Source organism: Bombyx mandarina, chromosome 11, assembly GCF_030267445.1.
Source record: "Bombyx mandarina strain Sakado chromosome 11, ASM3026744v2".
NCBI lineage: Eukaryota > Metazoa > Arthropoda > Insecta > Lepidoptera > Bombycidae > Bombyx > Bombyx mandarina.
Window position 1 is genome coordinate 12,730,026 of NC_143218.1, and position 18,473 is coordinate 12,748,498.

An 18,473-nucleotide genomic window follows, 5' to 3' on the forward strand; every position below is an offset into this window, starting at 1 on the left:
GCACTCGCCCAAATGTCATTCGTAGTACTCATTTCGGTAAAATTACTCGGTTACGAGATCACAACGTTAATATGAACTCGCACTCACAAAATAACACCGAGTACGTTTGCCGCTAGGGGCGCTGTTCCAATTGCATACAAATTTGAGCAAACTGGCTCGCTAGTGAGAATGTTACAAAACTCGCACTAAGCACACTGTTGTCAGTCCGCGCGGGTAGGTACCACCGCCCTGCCTATTTCTGCCGTGAAGCAGTAATGCGTTTCGGTTTGAAGGGTGGGGCAGCCGTTGTAACTATACTGAGACCTTACAACTTATATCTCAAGGTGGGTGGCGCATTTACGTTGTAGATGTCTATGGGCTCCAGTAACCACTTAATACCAGGTGGGCTGTGAGCTCGTCCAACCATCTAAGCAATAAAAAAATAAAAATTCACTTTATATTATAAATGTCATTTTTCATACATACATTTTTTTCATTACATACATAAAAAAGTTTAGTGCACTATTCATCAAAATTAAAATAAGACTTGACCTAAAGGTCTTAGTTACCAGGTCATAAAATCCCTTTAAAAAAGTAAAATACATACATTGATGAAATTTTAAAATCATTTTATGAAAGGATTATTTTATTATTAACATAATTCAGAGTAGGTAGCAAATTAAACATTAACATCATACCATTACATAACCTATGGATTATTTGTACTAATTTGCAGATGAAACAACGTGTACTGTAATTTGATAGACTACATATCTTCAATTCTTGACCATGTCAAAATGACCAATGAAAAATAAACTTTATGCGAAATGGAGCAAATTCAACTTAATCTTGGAGATACTACAACCGACAATTTGTATCCAGCCTTATTTCAGTGTTTTACAATTATCATTTGCGGGTAAGTTCACAAGTGGACCGTAAACAAATGAAAGTTGAAAAGGTTAAATCAGGATATTGATTTAAAACATTAGTACTCAACTCTCCTTACAATAAAAAAATTAAAGGCAATTATATTGTCCTTGACCGTGTCGAAAATGTACAAGCTTATTCTTTATACAGAATAAATAAATATTTAACCATTCTATAAACAGTACCTATACATCTATTTGCTAATCCTGGCTAGGACTTTTTTGTTGTGAACATTGGGTAGGCCCATGCCCAGTAGTCGACATTTGTTGGCTGATGATGATGATTATTATGTATCCCGGCTACACTTTACAGTGTGTGTGCTTAAAATACTTCTCAACTTATTTTATTATACTTTCATACTATGTGTTTATAACCCACCATTTTTACTATTAGTAAAGTGCGTTGTGAGCCCTCCCGGGTAGGTACTAACTACCTTGCCTATTTTGGTCATAAAGAAAAAATGGGTTTTGGTTTGAATAGTGGGGCTGCCATTGTACTATAATAATTGACACTTAGAACTTATGAATCAAGCTGAGTGGTAGCATTTGCGCTGTTAATGTCCAAGGGATCCACTTACCACTTAGACCAGGTGGGACTTGAGCATGTGCCCCTAAGTATGCAGAAAAAACAAATTTTTATGTTACAAATGAATACTATAATTACCTATATAAATTTATACAAATTTAAAATGTGTCTAAAAATAATCTAGAATATTGTGATATACATATACCTTTATAATATTGTTTTTGTTACAGTTATGTTGCTGGACGTCTGAATATTGTTTCCTCTGCTGAGTCAAAGGGAATTGGCACATTTGTTGGTACATTTGCCCTGCCATCCTTAATATTCCTTTCATTGGCCAGAGTTGACTTCAGTACTGTAAATTGGACATTTCTGCTTGCCATTCTAGTGGCAAAAGGGATTGTGTTTTTTGCTGTGATTTTTATTACGTTATTAGTTTCAAAACCAACTCATCTAGGACGAGCTGGCATTTTTGCAATATTTTGTACTCAGAGTAATGATTTTGCATTGGGCTATCCCATTAGTGAGTATTTGTAAGTTAATTAAGATTAACGCAAAGCATTTGAACAATTCTTATTAAATAACACTTGGTGTAAATTTTCAGTAAATGCTCTATATGCCCAAACCCACCCTGAATATGCCCTTTACCTATACCTGATGGCACCAGTATCTCTGGCAATATTGAACCCTATTGCCTTTATTTTAATGGAGATTGATAAACAAAAAGGACAAAACCAGCAAGCTGACTCTCAAGCAAAGGGATTGCAAAGCTTGAAATTGTTGAAACAAATTCTCAAAGGGATTGTGTTTAATCCTGTGCTTTTAATGACTATTTTGGGAATGATTGGCAATGTCGCTTTTAAACATAAAATATCTATTTACATTGAAGGCTTGTTGGAGGTAAGATGCTGATAATGAAAAAAATATATTTGAAAACATTAACTCCTTTTCAGTTCCATATCACTACTTTGTGACTGCAGAAAGTTAAGATGATCTTGTTAGATGCACATAATGCTTAAACATACTATAATTTCCTTGAAATTTAAATGATTGAAAATTATTTACTCTATTTTTACTATACTATATTCATTACTTTGTTTAGGTATTTGGTCAATCTTTCTCAGCAACTGCCTTGTTCCTTCTTGGCTTGCGTATGGTGGGACAAATACACAAATTAAAAGGGCCTGCCCTTGTGCTGCCCTGTGTATTGATTATGGTCAAATTGTAAGTAAGAAAATATAAGTGTGTAATATGAAAAAAAATAAAAAATATATATAGATATATACATTTCTGCTAACACTGCAAATGCAAAGACTTAGATTGCATTTTAAATATAATACACATTCAAACTTGAACACCACATCTAGGTGTTCAAGTTTTAATGTCTACTACATAGTCATCTAGAAGAATGAAAATATAGCATCAGTTGGATATATAGCTTCACTATCCCTTCTACTGTTATAAAAAAGTTATAACTACGTAAATGTTTCAGAATTATTCTGCCAGTGGTCATGAGGGAATGTGTGAGCAGTCTTAATGCAGGAACGAATGAATCTGAGACAATTTCTTTGTCTACATATGCATTCCTGTATGGAACGATACCAACAGCACCAGCTGTGTTTGTTTTTTCTAGTTTATATCAGTTAGAAATTGATCTGGTAAGCACCCTTTTAAACTAGTCTTTTTTAATTGTATCATATTAGAGTCAGTGACCATTCTCTTTGTGAGGGTGGATTAGATGAGGGTACCCTGGATCACATTTTCTTCAACTGCCCCAATATCATATCCCCTCTTTATGATATCTTTCCAAATTAAATTCCCCGGCCTATTAATATTAATTGCTTACTAACTTTAGTCTATTCTAAACATGTAAATATTCTGAGTAAATTTTTATCTGCTAATAATATTTATCTCTAAAGTAGATAGTCTAACATATATATTTGTTTGTGCTGCTCTTAAAACCACAGATTCGCTTATGGAAAAACTGACCAAATTGATTTGTATTTAGATTTCGTAATTTTTTTCCTCTCTAAGCACCTGCAATTTTTGTAAATACCTTGACACTGGTAAAATCGATGCCTAAGGTGCTGAAGCCAAATTCTTTATAAAAAAAAGTGTATCACATTACATATACCGTAAAATGGGGCGATTAGGGACAAATTCCAACTTTATGAGCAATTTTAAGGTAGTTGTTGATGTATATAATGCTATATCAGGATCAAAATGATTGAGTCTTGGGGGCATCTTTGTTGTCTAATTTAAAATTATGCAACTAGCATTCCAGTTTAAGCAAAAAATGCAAAAATAGGTGTAATCCCTATTTACCCGAAAATTGCGGTTAATTGGGACGAAATGAGAAATTTGCTAGGGTTGGCACTACTTTTATTTTCATATATAGTTTTAATTTATTTATTTATTTAGTTGCACCAACAAAGTGATCATCAATAAAAAAAAATTAAAAACTGACAAAATTACATGGCAGACATCACCTCAATTATAGGTGCAATCGACAGTGCTGATATTTCTATCTGGGTTAAGAGATTAGGTGTGTCGGTTATTCCATGGATTAATCAGATGAATACCCCCACTCTGAACAAATATTAAATATTTTATTATGTATTACTTAGACATTTTTGTCCACCTTGAGATTTCATTGATCTTGTTACATGTCTCTGCAAAATCGACTTACTTATATTAAATTGCTTATCTATTTCAACTAAAGACTTATTCCCAATTTCGCTTCGAATAAACCAGATTTTTACCAACAAATTTACAAAATATTGTTATAACTACATAGACAACCCTACAAACCTGTACCTATTTATACTTAGGTCGTTTCCATGTCACGTATTCTCATCCCAATTGACCCCTTTTTCGTTGTTATTTGTACCTAAGACGTCCCCAATATCCCCAAAAACAACAGATTTTTACATGTATTTTTATTTAATCAAATACATTAAAACCAATAACAACTGAGACTTACCTTTAATATATATGCTGGTTCAAACACTAAATAACGTTTATAAATCATAGTCATCTTCTATTATTATCAAATAAATAAAAGAGAGCAAAGTTTCTAGCACTAAAATAATTACCACCACAGGAAGTTAATTTGAAACGCGATTTTTTATAAGTTATCAGCTATTATCATGCATATTCAGAGTTGTTTTGTGAACTTTCAACATTCTACTATTAAACTACAAAAAATGGAAGATTTTGCAACGCATATAAAACTTATATTGAGCGTCGAAAGATTTTCCCGGTTTTTTCCCGATTCGCCTCTCAATCCCTAATCGCCCCATTTTACCGGTACATATATTCATTTTTAATTACCATCAAGGGCTTTTTTTATTTTTTATTGCCCTTGTAGGCAGACCAGCATACGGCTCACCTGATGGTGAGTGGTTACCGTCGCCCATGGACTTCAGCAATGCCAGGGGCAGAGCCAAGCCGCTGCCTACCGCTGCTCCTGGTATCTGTTACCCAAGAGTGGGGTTAGGTGGGTGGCGCCATTCATGTTGTAATGTCTATGGACTCCGGTAACCACTTAACACCAGGTGGGCCGTAAGTTCGTCCACCATTTAAGCAATAAAAAAAAAAAACTTTCTGAAACTAGTGTTGCAGCAGTTATTTTAATGGCTATAGCTCACGGCAGACACGAGGATGAAATCCAGCAAAAAGTAGTTTTCTCTTAGATTTTCCTCGGCCTTAGCAGCCTCAAATGCTTCTCCAATCTACTTAATTGTTATTCTGGATAGCAAAATTCTTTTTTGTTTCAGATGGCTTCCTCAATGGTTATTTGCACATTTCTGTCTGGTCCCATGATGTTCCTCTCAGCTGAACTCATATCAATAAACAAGGATTATGCTGCACAAATGAAAAAATTTGGTTTTGATTTATCAATAGTTGCACTTCTTTGCTGCTTGTGGGTGTTGATTGTTTTTGTTATTACAAAGAAACACAGAAGGATGCCACATAGATTAACAATATCTCTTCTTTTATCCCAGGTAGAAAATATAATAATATGGAATGAAAACTAAACCTTTGAATTTGCAATTCTGGGTTATTTTAATCCATGCTGTTAGTAAATCTTTATAAATATATAGAAGTTTCAAATAGTGTAAATTACGAGTGTTAGGATATATTGTGATCTCCTACGTGTAGGTACCGTCCTGCCTATTTCAGCAACGAAGCAGTAATGCGAAACGGTTTTAATTGTGTGACAGTTGTTAAACATTTAATTTTTAATAGGATAAAGGACGTCACATACGACGAAGATATTAAAATATTTTATCTTAACATACAATATCGCTCGCTATACATTTGTAGTGGTAAGTGACATGGTCACTACACAAGGGGTCGCGGGTTCGAATCCCGCCAAGGGAAGATATTTGTATGATAAATATAAATGTCTTTTCCAGGGTTATGGATGTATATTAAATATGTGTATGTGTATAATAAAAATCTTATATTTATTTCCGTTATCTGGTACCTGTAACACAAGTTCTTTACGAACATATCACGGGACCAGTTAAAAAAAAAATTAAGTATTTGATAGTACATACAAAATGTATAGCGAGCGATATTGTATGTTAAGATAAAATATTATAGTATCTTCGCCGTGTGTGACGCCCTTAAGGGTTCCTTGGCACGAATATACTAATAGTAATATTTAAAAAAAACTCTCAGTCATATTTTAGACTAGCGACCTGCCCTCGCTTCGCTTCGGAAACTAATTTATTATTTATTATACATATAAACCTTCCTCTTCAATCACTCTATCTATTAAAAAAAACCGCATCAAAATCCGTTGCGTAGTTTTAAAGATTTAAGCATACATAGGGATATAGGGACAGAGAAAGTGACTTTGTTTTATACTATGTAGTGATTAGCATGCACAAACAAACAAAAGTCAGATTACGTAGTTTTTTTTTATAGTTTTTTTTCTAACTTTTTGTGCTGAAAGTGTTTGTTTCCGAAAATAGAAAAAGCAGTGTTCCCAATACAACAATAAAATCTCGATTGTAAAATTGTTTTACACTACATACTTTCACTTTTTAATCAAAAATCAGGCGACGCAAGATCAGCGGTCTCAGGTCACGAAGACAAGTCCTCCTCATTTAACTAGTTTACAAACACTGATACATGAATGTAAACTTGAGATATAAGGTCCAACTAAGATCAGAAATCATTACATTCGTATTGAAAGTTAATTATTAATGATTTCTGTAATATTTGCGTGTATTGTTTGTAGATACTTTTGGCCGTGAGTGTAATCTGGGGAGGACCACATAATACTTCTGCACCGTCTTTGAATGCAACGATCCAACAAGCATTTCTCTCTTTTAGCATGTACTCGTGTCTGCTATGGACTTCCATGCTCTCTGTCGGCATCCTTATGTTGCAGGTATGTATAATTTGTACAGTACAATGTGCTACCAGCATTTAAGTACATTAAAAATACATAAATAAGGAAAAAAATATTGAAATAGTAACTCCAAACCTTAAACTGGTTTATTATTAGCCCATTCACACTTGCACAGGCATGACGCAATGAATACTGTTTCGCCGGTAAGAGTAACGCCATCTATCGCCGAATAGTCGAACGAATAGCGAAAGATCTAGTAGCATCTAGAGCGTTCGAGATGTACAATGCCATCTATTGTCAGATAGCGGAAACACAATACTAGACTTTTGTGAAATATTCTCGACGATTCTAGGGATTTTGTCTCGACTATAAAAGCGTTCCAGAGATGGCACGCAGTTAGTAAACGGAAATACTAGAAGCGAAACAGCGAACGGGTCACCTGAAGCGAAGCGGAAGAAGTGAATTGAGAATTTTAAAGTGTTTGTTGAGTGTTTTAAGTGTTCTAAGTGTTGAATACAGTTTGAAGTTGTACTTTGGTGGAACATTTATTTATCCCGACCCCAGCGCGTAACAATATTATTGTGCTATGAGCTATACATATACTATATGTTATTATATTATAGCGTAGTCTGAAAGCAGTTTCATCATATATACCTTGGAAAAAGAATATTTTTTGTTGTGTAATGTTTTTTAATAAATTATTTTATTATTTTTCAAAGGGAGTTTAGCATAAGAGCCATCTGATGATCAATGGTCACCGTCGTTCACCGCCAAGTCGCTTACGGCTGAGTTCAAATCTTGTTTGAAGATTGATATTTCATAGCCTTTCAAAACAGAAGTCTGAAGTCGTCATGGCCTAAAGGATAGACGTCCGGTGCATTCGTGTTGAGCGATGCACCGGTGTTCGAATCCCGCAGGCGGGTACCAATTTTTCTAATGAAATACGTACTTAACAAATGCTCACGATTGACTTCCACCGTGAAGGAATAACACCGTGTAATAAAAACCAAACCCGCAAAATTATTATTTGCGTAATTACTGGTGGTAAGACGTTGTAGATGTCTTTGAGCTCCAGTAGCCACTTAACGCCAGGTGGGCTGTGAGTTCGTCCACCCATCTAAGCAATAAAAAAAAATTATAGCATTCTTTAAATTACATGGGAAAAATGATTTCTGTAAACATTTAAGGATCCAAGCGTCCAAGGTAGTAGGGATCAATTTTACTCGATTGGTAAACTGGGGAGAATGGAATATCAAAGAATTCCTTGAACGTTTGTGACGAGTGCTCCAACTTTAAATTGCTTTAAAAGAATAGTGAAGAAACATTACCTATCCGCCTAGTGTTGTTTGCTTCCTTATGCTTTATTCATACTGTTGATTTATTATGTGTATGTAAGTATATTATTAGTATATTGGAATATAAATCATATAGTGATTTCATATTATGTTTAACATAATAATATTATATTTAATTTAATTTATCTATTTATTGTATGTATGTATTTTCTTAAATAATGTATTATTAATAGAAGACAATTAATAGCAACATACCTGCTGTATGTTTATCTGTCCAGAATTTCGGGTAATTAAAGGGTTATCTGGAAGAAATCGCTTTTAGCGATAAGACCGCCTATTGTACAAACGTATCTGCTTGATGACGGTTTTCTAATGATAATTGTGGTTTGGTGTGCAATAAAGTATGTTCTCTTTCTTTTTCTATCTCTCTCTAAGCAACATCAATAAATAATTGTCAATATTTGTTTTCAGAGCCGTGGTCCGTGTTTTGTTGTGACATTGTGGCCAGTCTTGGGCTTCGTAGCTTGGGGAGCTCCCGCCGTGATGGTGACAGTCCTTCTCGCAACAAAATCTAGCACAGAGAATATTAACAGCCAAGCGACGGACGCAATAAGACTATGTTTATTAGTATTTTGCTTGACGGGTAAGTTTAAGACGAGTTCTAAATGTCGATCCCTATTAACGTAACACAAGTTCTTATTTGAAACTTTCAAGATAAGATAAGAGAAGAGGATCCTACGTAAGAACGACCTTCACCAATTTATAATTAGGTGAAAATTATATTTTAACAAAAAAAAATTTTTGTCGACGCGTACAATAGGATTGCCGCAAAAAAAGTTCATGGCTATGAATAATTAATCAAATTGGTGAAGGTCATTCTTACTTAGAAGAAAGCATTATTGTTGTACTTTTAAAAAACTTAACAAAGCGTGCCAAAGTTCGTATCCTTGAGCTCTTAGGCTTCCTTTGCAGGCTCACGGGTAGTTCTTAGCAAATGCCTCCTTCTTAAAAAAACTCATTTATTCAATATAAAAAAAATAGGCAAGTCAGATTGGATTTTTAAAGTAAATTGGCTATGGGGGTCTGTGATATCAGTTCATTTTAGAAAAGGGGTATCATGCCCAAAATAGTTTGGGAACCCCTGTTTTAAGGTATCTATACTAATATATAAATCTACAGTGGTTTTTACGGATGTTCCGTTATAACTACTGAACCGTGCATCCGATTGACTTGAAACTTGGTATCCATGTAGAAAATACATGTACTTAATGGACAGGCTAATATTTATATGAGCGTTGGACTCCCTACACCAGTTGCGGGGGCATTCATGATGAGAATCTTTGTGGGGGTGAGAAATAATAATGTTAAAATGCTCAGCGAAGAGGACGGGTACAGCTAGTCTTTAATAAATTTAATATAATGAAAGCAATTACTTTTCACAGTTACAACCGGATGCCTGATTGTGTACATAAGATTGCGACGTCGAAGTGCGCTGTTCGCTTCCTTGTCCGCGGAAGCCACCACTAACTTTAGTCCTCCTGAAGAAACCAGTAGTCTTGTAGAGAATATGGAGCCTACGTCACAGGCACAGTCTGTGTCTGGTGACACTAATGCAGCATTAGGTTTGTCCCCTTTGTTTTTATTTTTAGACAGCATTCAAATTATGTTACTGCTATTTATAATTTATATATAAAAAAATTATATAGTGTAGTTAAGAGTATTAGTCGTAATTTGTCTGTCTGTCCCTTGCCAAATCAAGCGGTGACATGGATTACTTGAAATTAAAATTCCTTGTTAGCTTTTCATGATAGCTAGATTAAAAAAATAGTCAGTATTATTCGTATCGTACAAAATTCTTCGTTTTCAAAAATTACTAACAAAATTACGTTCATATGCATTTATAATACATATTTATATTGAACAGCAATAACTTAACCCTGATATTTTATACGCTAACAATTTATAAGAAATCATACTAGGTCGTCATCTAAATAAATATATATAATATAAAAAGCAAGAATCGGTTTAAATATCTTAACTGTTATTTATTCACAAAGGTTGCTACGGCACCATAACTGCGTCTCCATCGCCCAGCCGACAGCCTAACGGATGCTGTTCTAACGATCCCGACTGTGAAAATGATCTCGCCGACTCAAATGATATCGAAGATCTTGGCAGTAACATCAGGTTAGTTATGGGCGAGTTAACATTGCGTTTTCATATTAATGGTTAATACTAATAGTTTTTTACGTAATGTTTTATTGGTAAATAGTGGCGGATAATAGTGTTTGACTCTGGTAGTCACTTATCACCAGACGTCCCGTCAGATCGTTTATAGGTTTTGAAGCCTTCGTGGCTTAAAGGATAAGACACCCGGTGTATTCGTATCCAGCGATGCAACAAGTGTTTGAATCCCGCCGGCAGGTACTAATTTTTCTACTGAAATACATACTTAGCAAATGTTAACGATTGACTTCCACGGTGAAGGAACAACGTCGTGTAATAAAAATCAAACCCGCAAAATTACAATTTGCGTAATTACTGGTGGTAGAACATCTTGTGAGTTCGTACGGGTAGGTACCAACACCCTGCCTATTTCTGCCGTGAAGCAGTGATGCCTTCGGGTTTAAAAGGTGAGGCAGAAGTTATAACTATACAATTGAAACAATAGATGAGTCGAAGAGCTCACAACCCATCCACGCATAAAACAAAGCTAGAATAGCTAAGAGTTAGTCTGTGTTGCGTTGCAGAGAGTGCGCGTGCCCGTCGTGGCGGCGTGCACCGGACGGCGCGTGCCCGCACTCGCGCGACGTGCAGCGCGCGGCGGCGGCGCTGGGCCTCCTGCCGCACGAGCTCGCGCGCGCCCGCACCGCGCAACTACTCAAGCACACCGTGCTCATCATCATCTACAGTCTCTCCATGTTTATTGTGAGTAGCAGTAGTAGAGAGTAGTAATGAGGCTTATAAAATAAAAGGCATTTTTTTTTTATAGCCGTTTTAGGCAGACGAGCATACAGCCTACCTGATGGTGAGTGGTTACCGTCGCCCATGGACTTCAGCAATGCCAGGGGCAGAGCCAAGCCGCTGCCTACATTCCAAGCCACGCCTACAAAATCTAAATCCTAGTCTGTCCAATATTCAGATAAACTACAAAAGTCGGCCCTAAGCACGTCATTACGGATCCTCCCGATCCATCGAAGTAGTGCTCTTTCTAGGGCCGGTGTTAGCAACACTCCCGGTTTGAGAAGCTGAAATAACTTTGTTCGAGTAGCTTCGATTATTCTTTATTTTAAAGCAGATTTATAAAGAATGAGAATATTACTAATAATCTGAATTTTAAATGACAAAACTTCGTTTATATTTGAGTACAGAGTAAAAATACAATTTTTGAACTGAATTTGATAGAAATTTAGCTGCATTTGTTATAACATGAAAATACTAAAGCGTGTACAACTAACTAAACAAGATGGGGCCATAGTTAATCCATTTTACTACATTAAAGCGTTTAGCTGCCTTTGATTTTATAGGCCTCAGTTATCCTAATCAAACGTACGACATCAATACCAGCGCCCGTTTTGAAGCAAATGGAATAATGTCGCATCTTTAATACGGATAGTTTGATTGATATGATCCGGATGCCAATCGAGCGGACACACACAACACGCTCTCCACATGTGTTCTGACCGTCGACAACTTATTCGCAAAAATTACAAACGATTATAAACTTTATCTATTGTCACCTATGTCATCTCACGTTCATACTTTGTGATTCCGCATTGTAAAGGATACTGGTGGTAGGACCACTTTCCGCACGGGTAGGTACCACTACCCTGCCTATTTCTACCGTGAAGCAGTAATGTGTTTCGGTTTGAAGGGTGGGGCAGCCGTTGTAACTATACTGAAACCTTAGAAGTAATATCTCAAGGTGGGTGGCGGCATTTACATTGTAGATGTCTATGTGTTCCGGTAACCGCTTAGCACCAGGTTGGCTGTGAGCTCTTACAACCATCTATGCAATAAATAAATAAATATATATCTATAAGTGCAAAGAAAGTAAAGTACCTGTTAAGAATAAAATGTATTACTCATTTCGATGGATATGAAACGGCGGATCCTAATACTGTGGTTTTTTTTTTGTTATGGTTCTGTGCTGTTTACGACAATATTATCGAAAGACCAGCCTAAATTGCGTCTATAATTAACAACCAAGGACACATTCTATACACGATAATATCAGTCGATATTGAATTTTCATCGTTGAGTTTCGCCCATAAATAATAAAATTAATGATAGCACGATAGTTGCTTGTGTTTTATTTTGCATCAATAATCATAAACATATTTTTGAGCTAACAACATCTAAACTAAGTGATTGTAATGTAAAATAACATAGCTATTGGTACGCAAAAAAAACATGTGTCTTCCTTGATGTTTATTCTTATTGAAGACAACGAAAACGGCGTCTCTGAAGTGTTTTTTTGATAAATTGTTAGCATTGCTCTGAAACGGTCACCGTCCCCGCCGAACAGTCGGCATCAATGCGCTACTTTGAGAAGGCGGCACGACACGAAAACCCTCTTGTCGTGGCCGCCGGAAATTTCATAACCGATCCTGTGGACCGAATAGTGAACAGTTGACGTCATCCTAAACACGTCATTACGGATCCTCCTGATCCAATAACGGTGCTTTTAGGTACCTCAAGCACCGGTCACCGTCCTCGCCGAACCCGTCGCAAGGCTCGGTGAGTAAATTTACCCATAGACACACACAGCCCCAGATTTTTTTCGCCGCATTTTCTGAGTGGGTCGCGTTTCCGATCCGGTGCACTGCACTTGCTAGGGCCATTGTTAACAACACTCCCGGTTTGAGCCCCGTGAGCTCACCTACTAGCTCGGTGAATCTAAAATAACCCCTCCAGGTTACCAGAATAAGTAGGAAAAAAAAATTGCTCTAAGGCATCGGTAAGGGAGTATACAGTAAGTATACAGTTCCCACTTATCGCTAAGGATTCTTTCCAAACCTTGAAGGACACGCATGTCTATTAACGTAGACAGGAATGGTCTTACTAATAACTTTTATCGTTTCTAGTATATCAAACTTCAGCTTCTTTTTATTTTTCTAGGGCATAACTTACACTACCTGGAGAATGATGCTGAAAGACGAAAGTGGTGTGTTCGTTGAAATCGAATTTCTGGACGTTGCTGCGAACTATGGACAAGGCTTGGTCCTGTTCATACTGTTTGGTGTTGATCCCGAAGAAATACTGGTCCCAACTTTAAGATATTTAAAAACTAAATGGTAAGTTATTTTATTTATGTTTGTCTAGTGGTCGAATTTCGTCTATAATCACTGATAATGATATTTTTACGGCAATGGATAAAAAAAATTAAGAATTTTTTAATTCTTGTATCGTCAACCCTAAAGCTAGTCAATACCTACTAAACAAAAGAAAATTACAGTTAACTGCTTAGTCTTTAGTTTGTTAGTAGTTACCTAGTCTTAATAATTAACGTATATACTTAAATATATTTATTATTCTATTAAAATTGTTTATTCTGTACAAGAGTTATACCATACAGTTAAGGTTTAACTACTAGAGTAAATTCAAAGAAAGGTGAAAAAATCCGAATGCAGCCCACAAATACATTTTATGTGTATTAAATTTCTATTAATTATTTCAAAGGTACGGAGCCGATACAGTGATTCTCCCGTCTATAGAGGATTTGAGTTTTGAAACAAAGCACGTCTGTGATCAGTTTATTTCACATCACCTGGACCGTTGCAGGGATGCTATTGCAAAAGATACTAGGTATGAATCAATTTGTGTTATCTTTTTTTTAAAGCTATTGCATAGATTTTATCGCGGGCTTTGAGCGCGGCGACTGAATCCGCCGAATTCCGTAACGAAAATAACCTGACACCCCCACTACGCCTATTATGTAGCTCGCGGTCAACACATTCACACGTTGCGCTTGTGTAGTGTTTGTGGTGTATAAGCGCGTGGCGTGACGTCACACTGCATGCGCATCATGAAAAGTCTGCCCATCTCTCTCTCGCGCGGTCTAGCTTATGAGTGTGAAGGGGACAGTTATTTTCTTGCTTTTATTAATGTTTAATATAGCGTGGTCTTGTTTTATTATTGTTTTAATATTAAATTATCATTGTCGAATTATAATTGCATAAGTTGATAAAAATGCCAACCAATAGCTTTACCGCGGCAGTTCCCGAGTGTCACACGTTTTTTTTTATTGCTTAGATGGGTGGACGAGCTCACTGCCCACCTGGTGTTAAATGGTTACTAGAGCCCATAGACATCTACGACGAAAATGCGCCACCCACCTTAAGGTATAAGTTCTAAGGTTTCAAGTGTAGTTACAACGGCTGCCCCACCCTTCAAACCGAAACGCATTACTGCTTCACGGCAGAAATAAGCAGGGTGGTGGTACCTACCCGTGCGGACTTAATCTAACTTAAAAATATTTGTTTGACTTCACACATTAAGGTACATTATGTGGAATTAATGATAAATCTTATTTACTAGACAACCGAGGTTGATGCAGAAATAATTATTATAATGCATTTTTTAATGAAGGAAAATATAAATATATGTATATATTAAACTCAACACACAATGGTCAGAAATAATCTTGCTCTTAAGAGGAAGAAGAAAAAAACGTACCTAACATAAATTTGATGAGTCAGCAGCCTCAGGAACTTCTCCAAGCCATTGACTGCTTACTGCTAAGAACTTTGCAGTCTCTGTTTATAACAGCACATATCATAGCGGAATCTCGGAGAAAGGAAGTGCATAAAAATAATGATAGTGTAAATATATTATATTCTCTCTAATGAAGACAGCAGTTTCATCTAGTAATGATGAATTCTACTTCGTCGGCGGATGAGGCTGTTGCATAAAAAGGATGATGGGATTACCTCAAATAATCACACGAATTAATTGTCTCATTTGACATTGTGCGTTTCTAGATTTCACGAATCGTCGAGGTGGTGGTCAATTACAAGACCAGCAAGATCGATTTTGCCTAAAAAATAATTAAATTATTTACATTCAGATGGCGCATGAGAACGTACCGTGGTGTCTTCAGGGGCTCGTGTCTTGTGAAATGGTTAATTGACTGCGGTCTCGCCAAAGACGAATATGAAGCGGTCACGTATGGACGACATTTGGTCGACGGTCGACTCATAGCGCACGTGAGTGACGCTCATCACTTCACAAATTCACCAATGCTCTACGCTTTCAAGTAGATTATGACGTGTGACGTCAATATTATGATTACAATCTCCAGTCACAGCTGTTTTACACGGAGATGATTATAAGTCAAACGAAAGTGATTTGTACTCACCCTTAACTGTATGATCTCGTCAAACGTGTAATAGTATTCGAGGAACGAAAACGCCTCACCTCTATATTTTATTTGTAAACAAATATATTTTTTAGTATAGTGTACTAGTACTAGTGTACCAACAATATTGTTACCTGATATTTACGCCTACGATCTTCTTCGTAACCGATATAATCTACTTAAATAAATGAGCCCTAAGAACGTCGTGGAACGACATGACCTTGATTATGGAGATGGTAAAACATGATAGTTTTAAGATAAAATTTCATTGAAGTTTTGACTTGACATCGCATTAATATAGGATTTTTATCTTGCCAGTTAGTAGTGAGCTTAATTATTAATTAACAGATAGTGAGACCTAATTCCAATGAATCTAGTTTAAAATTGCGGTTTTTAAATTTTTGTTTGTATATATGGGATTAAATATAAAGTGAGCATTCCGTCGGTATCCTTAAAAACTTGGGAAAAATTAATTTTAGTTAAATGACATTGTTTGTAGTCGATATCGTTCAGTTATACAAATTGCCATTCTATCTGCTTAGTTTTGTAATGAATTATTAAATAACAGCATATATTACTCTGTCTCTGGTTTGAAAGAGATCAGTAATCACTTAGTATGTAGCTATTGGACCATGAGCTGATCCGCCTATGGGAAACTTAAAAGCTTAAGCTCTCTATTATATCTCATAAATAAATGAAATTGTATTTTTAGAGTAGAGGCACAAGGCTAGATTTTTAGAGTAGTAGCACAAGGCGAAATTGTCAAGTGAGCAGGAAAAATCTGGATCTAAATTGAAGGCTCTTAAAGTTTGAATTAGTAAACCGACACAACAAATTAAGCCATACTTTAATATAACTGCAAAACTTGTATCATTAAAGTCTGGTATTTGATTATAATAAGAAACATAATATATTGATTTGAAAATAAACTTGGTTAAATTGATTTTGAGATGAGATGAGATTGAGATGGTTTGCTTTTCATCAAAAATTACATTTTTTGTGTCTTTCCTCATGGTTTTAATTTTGAGACTCATATTTCACTGGAAAATTTCATCATGTATACTTGTAATTAATAATACTAAGTGTATTTAATGTCTTTATATAAAGCATAGTCAAAGGATTAATAATCCACATACAAATTTAAAAATTGTAACCTAGCTTTAGATGACATTTATTTTGGACAGTTTTTTTTTTTTCTTAATTAAGTTGATGGTCTTGAGAGACCATCTCAGTGTACCGGGGTGAATTTATTTTGGACAACTATTTCACTACCAGTTAACAACTCAACATTATTGGCAGTAGACACTCATATCATCTAGGCGATTTATAATATTATGTATGTAGAACTATTTTTTCGTATATATTGTAGTAAAATATTAACTGTTAATTATGTAACAGTAAGATATATAGGATAATATTGGAAATACCCCCTACTGCTGTCAGAAAATTTATTGGCAGTGAAAATGAAAGTGGTAGTATCGAGTATAATTAAATCTTGCCCATTAAAGTTCGCAGCTCATTAGAGTCACCCGGCACCCACTCCCCACCGCCTCGTCGCGCGGCGTTCACTCGTGGTCGATAAGTGGTCCACGTATGGCCGCCACGTGGTTAACGACTGGACGTCGCTTGTTCAACGAATTTTCCAGTAGTCTGTTAACTATTGGCACGTGTCGTTCTCGTGTGATTTTTTTGTGGCCAGCATTGGCAATGCGCAGTCATCGTAAGGCAAGCATGCGAGCAGCGAGTTGTCGCCGAATGGTCCACAGCGCGTGTATGCTTACAACCGAGGCGATCCGGTGATGCTACGGAGTTGATGTAGTGAGCGCATACCCATACAAGTCCATATAAAGAATACTAACCGCACGTGGCGAGCTGGTGCGGAGTGAGTACCGGTGGCTCTAATGAGCTGTGACTTTAACATCTGTGAAATCTTTGTAGAACTATTAAAAGTCAAGTCAGAAAAAAAAGACAGAATTGCGTGTAGAATTTAACAACTTTGAAATTAAAAAGCGCAGGCCAATCCGTCATCTTAAACGTGACGAAATCCAATTTACAATGCTAATTATTATTATCCTTTCGTAGAGAATTTTACCAACTGTCCGTCAAAGTTCTCAGCCAAATGCCACCGAAGCAGTATTGGATGCGCTCAATAATGACCTAGTAGTCCTAGTACTATTATTATTTATTACTAATCACTAGAAACTTACCAGTGCTGGTGACAAACACGCAGTTTTACCAGTACATTTTATCTACACAAGCATATTCTGACAAATATAGCAAATTTTCATACAATTCCACTAATATTCAATCCCATGTACAGGCAAAACTGCACAAGCTTAACTTACATAATGCTTAAGTGTATACAGTACCTATACCCTGTATAGCTAGCAGAAAAGGATCAAACCGGTTTTTTTTGTAACACATTGTTATTTATTTTGCAAGGTGATTTTAATATTGTAGAAAGTGATAGTGTAAAAGTAATTTTAACTATTCTAGATTTTATTTTATTTATTTTTGAAGTGAGTGATCTCATCAAAAAGTATCATTAGTTGGTTACATATGCCTGACCCATAACTTTTTGTAATTTGGTGCATTAAAGGATTTAGACCCAGGTCAAAACACTTTGATTTTAGGTTTTTTTTCGACAAGGTTACTATGGCATAGTATCTACTTATAACGCCGAATTCTTAAGTTAAGATTGGCATTTAGTTATTATTTTAAAATTATAATAAAATAATGGAATGTAATCTATGTATTATTATATAATCATGTTAAATAAATATTGTTGCAAATTATATTTTACTTTTTAATTTACTTTAACGTTTTAATGAGATTATAATTCTTGAATTAATGGCGAGTCTTGCAGACAATTCGTAATCACCGTCCTCCTTGAATAAAGTGGATGTCTACTTACAGTTATTATCAACTGACTCTTGTGATAAGTTCCAGATGGCTCATTCCAATCTTTAATGGTTACCACCCTGCCTATTTCTACCGTGAAGCAGTAATGCATTTCGGTGTG

At 35.9% G+C, this 18,473-nt stretch overlaps 1 protein-coding gene across 2 annotated transcripts; it reads left to right on the plus strand.

Annotated features, from left to right (window-relative positions):
* Positions 1-510: 510 nt before the first annotated feature.
* anchor (integral membrane protein GPR155 homolog anchor) lies at positions 511-18,246 on the plus strand. 2 transcript variants are annotated; one of them, XM_089730988.1, is made up of 15 exons: positions 511-646; positions 716-895; positions 1,662-1,951; positions 2,033-2,328; positions 2,531-2,652; positions 2,921-3,086; positions 5,208-5,435; positions 6,683-6,835; positions 8,563-8,734; positions 9,534-9,713; positions 10,149-10,278; positions 10,842-11,019; positions 13,213-13,388; positions 13,774-13,899; positions 15,161-18,246. In XM_089730988.1, exons 2-15 carry the CDS (start codon positions 807-809, stop codon positions 15,351-15,353), a joined length of 2,499 nt encoding a protein of 832 aa, XP_089587114.1. In that variant the 5' UTR covers positions 511-646; positions 716-806; the 3' UTR covers positions 15,354-18,246. The 2 variants fall into 2 exon arrangements, with proteins under 2 accessions (XP_089587114.1, XP_089587113.1); XM_089730987.1 differs by having other exon boundaries at positions 570-895.
* The last annotated feature ends 227 nt before the right edge of the window (positions 18,247-18,473 follow it).

What these genes read in the sequence shown, in the direction of transcription:
- anchor (XM_089730988.1), top strand. Translation starts at nt 807, where the DNA reads ATGGAGCAAATTCAACTTAATCTTGGAGATACTACAACCGACAATTTG. An exon ending in GTATTGATTATGGTCAAATT is followed by an intron (nt 2,653 to 2,920) that starts GTAAGTAAGAAA and finishes TAAATGTTTCAG; the next exon opens with AATTATTCTGCCAGTGGTCA. An exon ending in GATCTTGGCAGTAACATCAG is followed by an intron (nt 10,279 to 10,841) that starts GTTAGTTATGGG and finishes GTTGCGTTGCAG; the next exon opens with AGAGTGCGCGTGCCCGTCGT.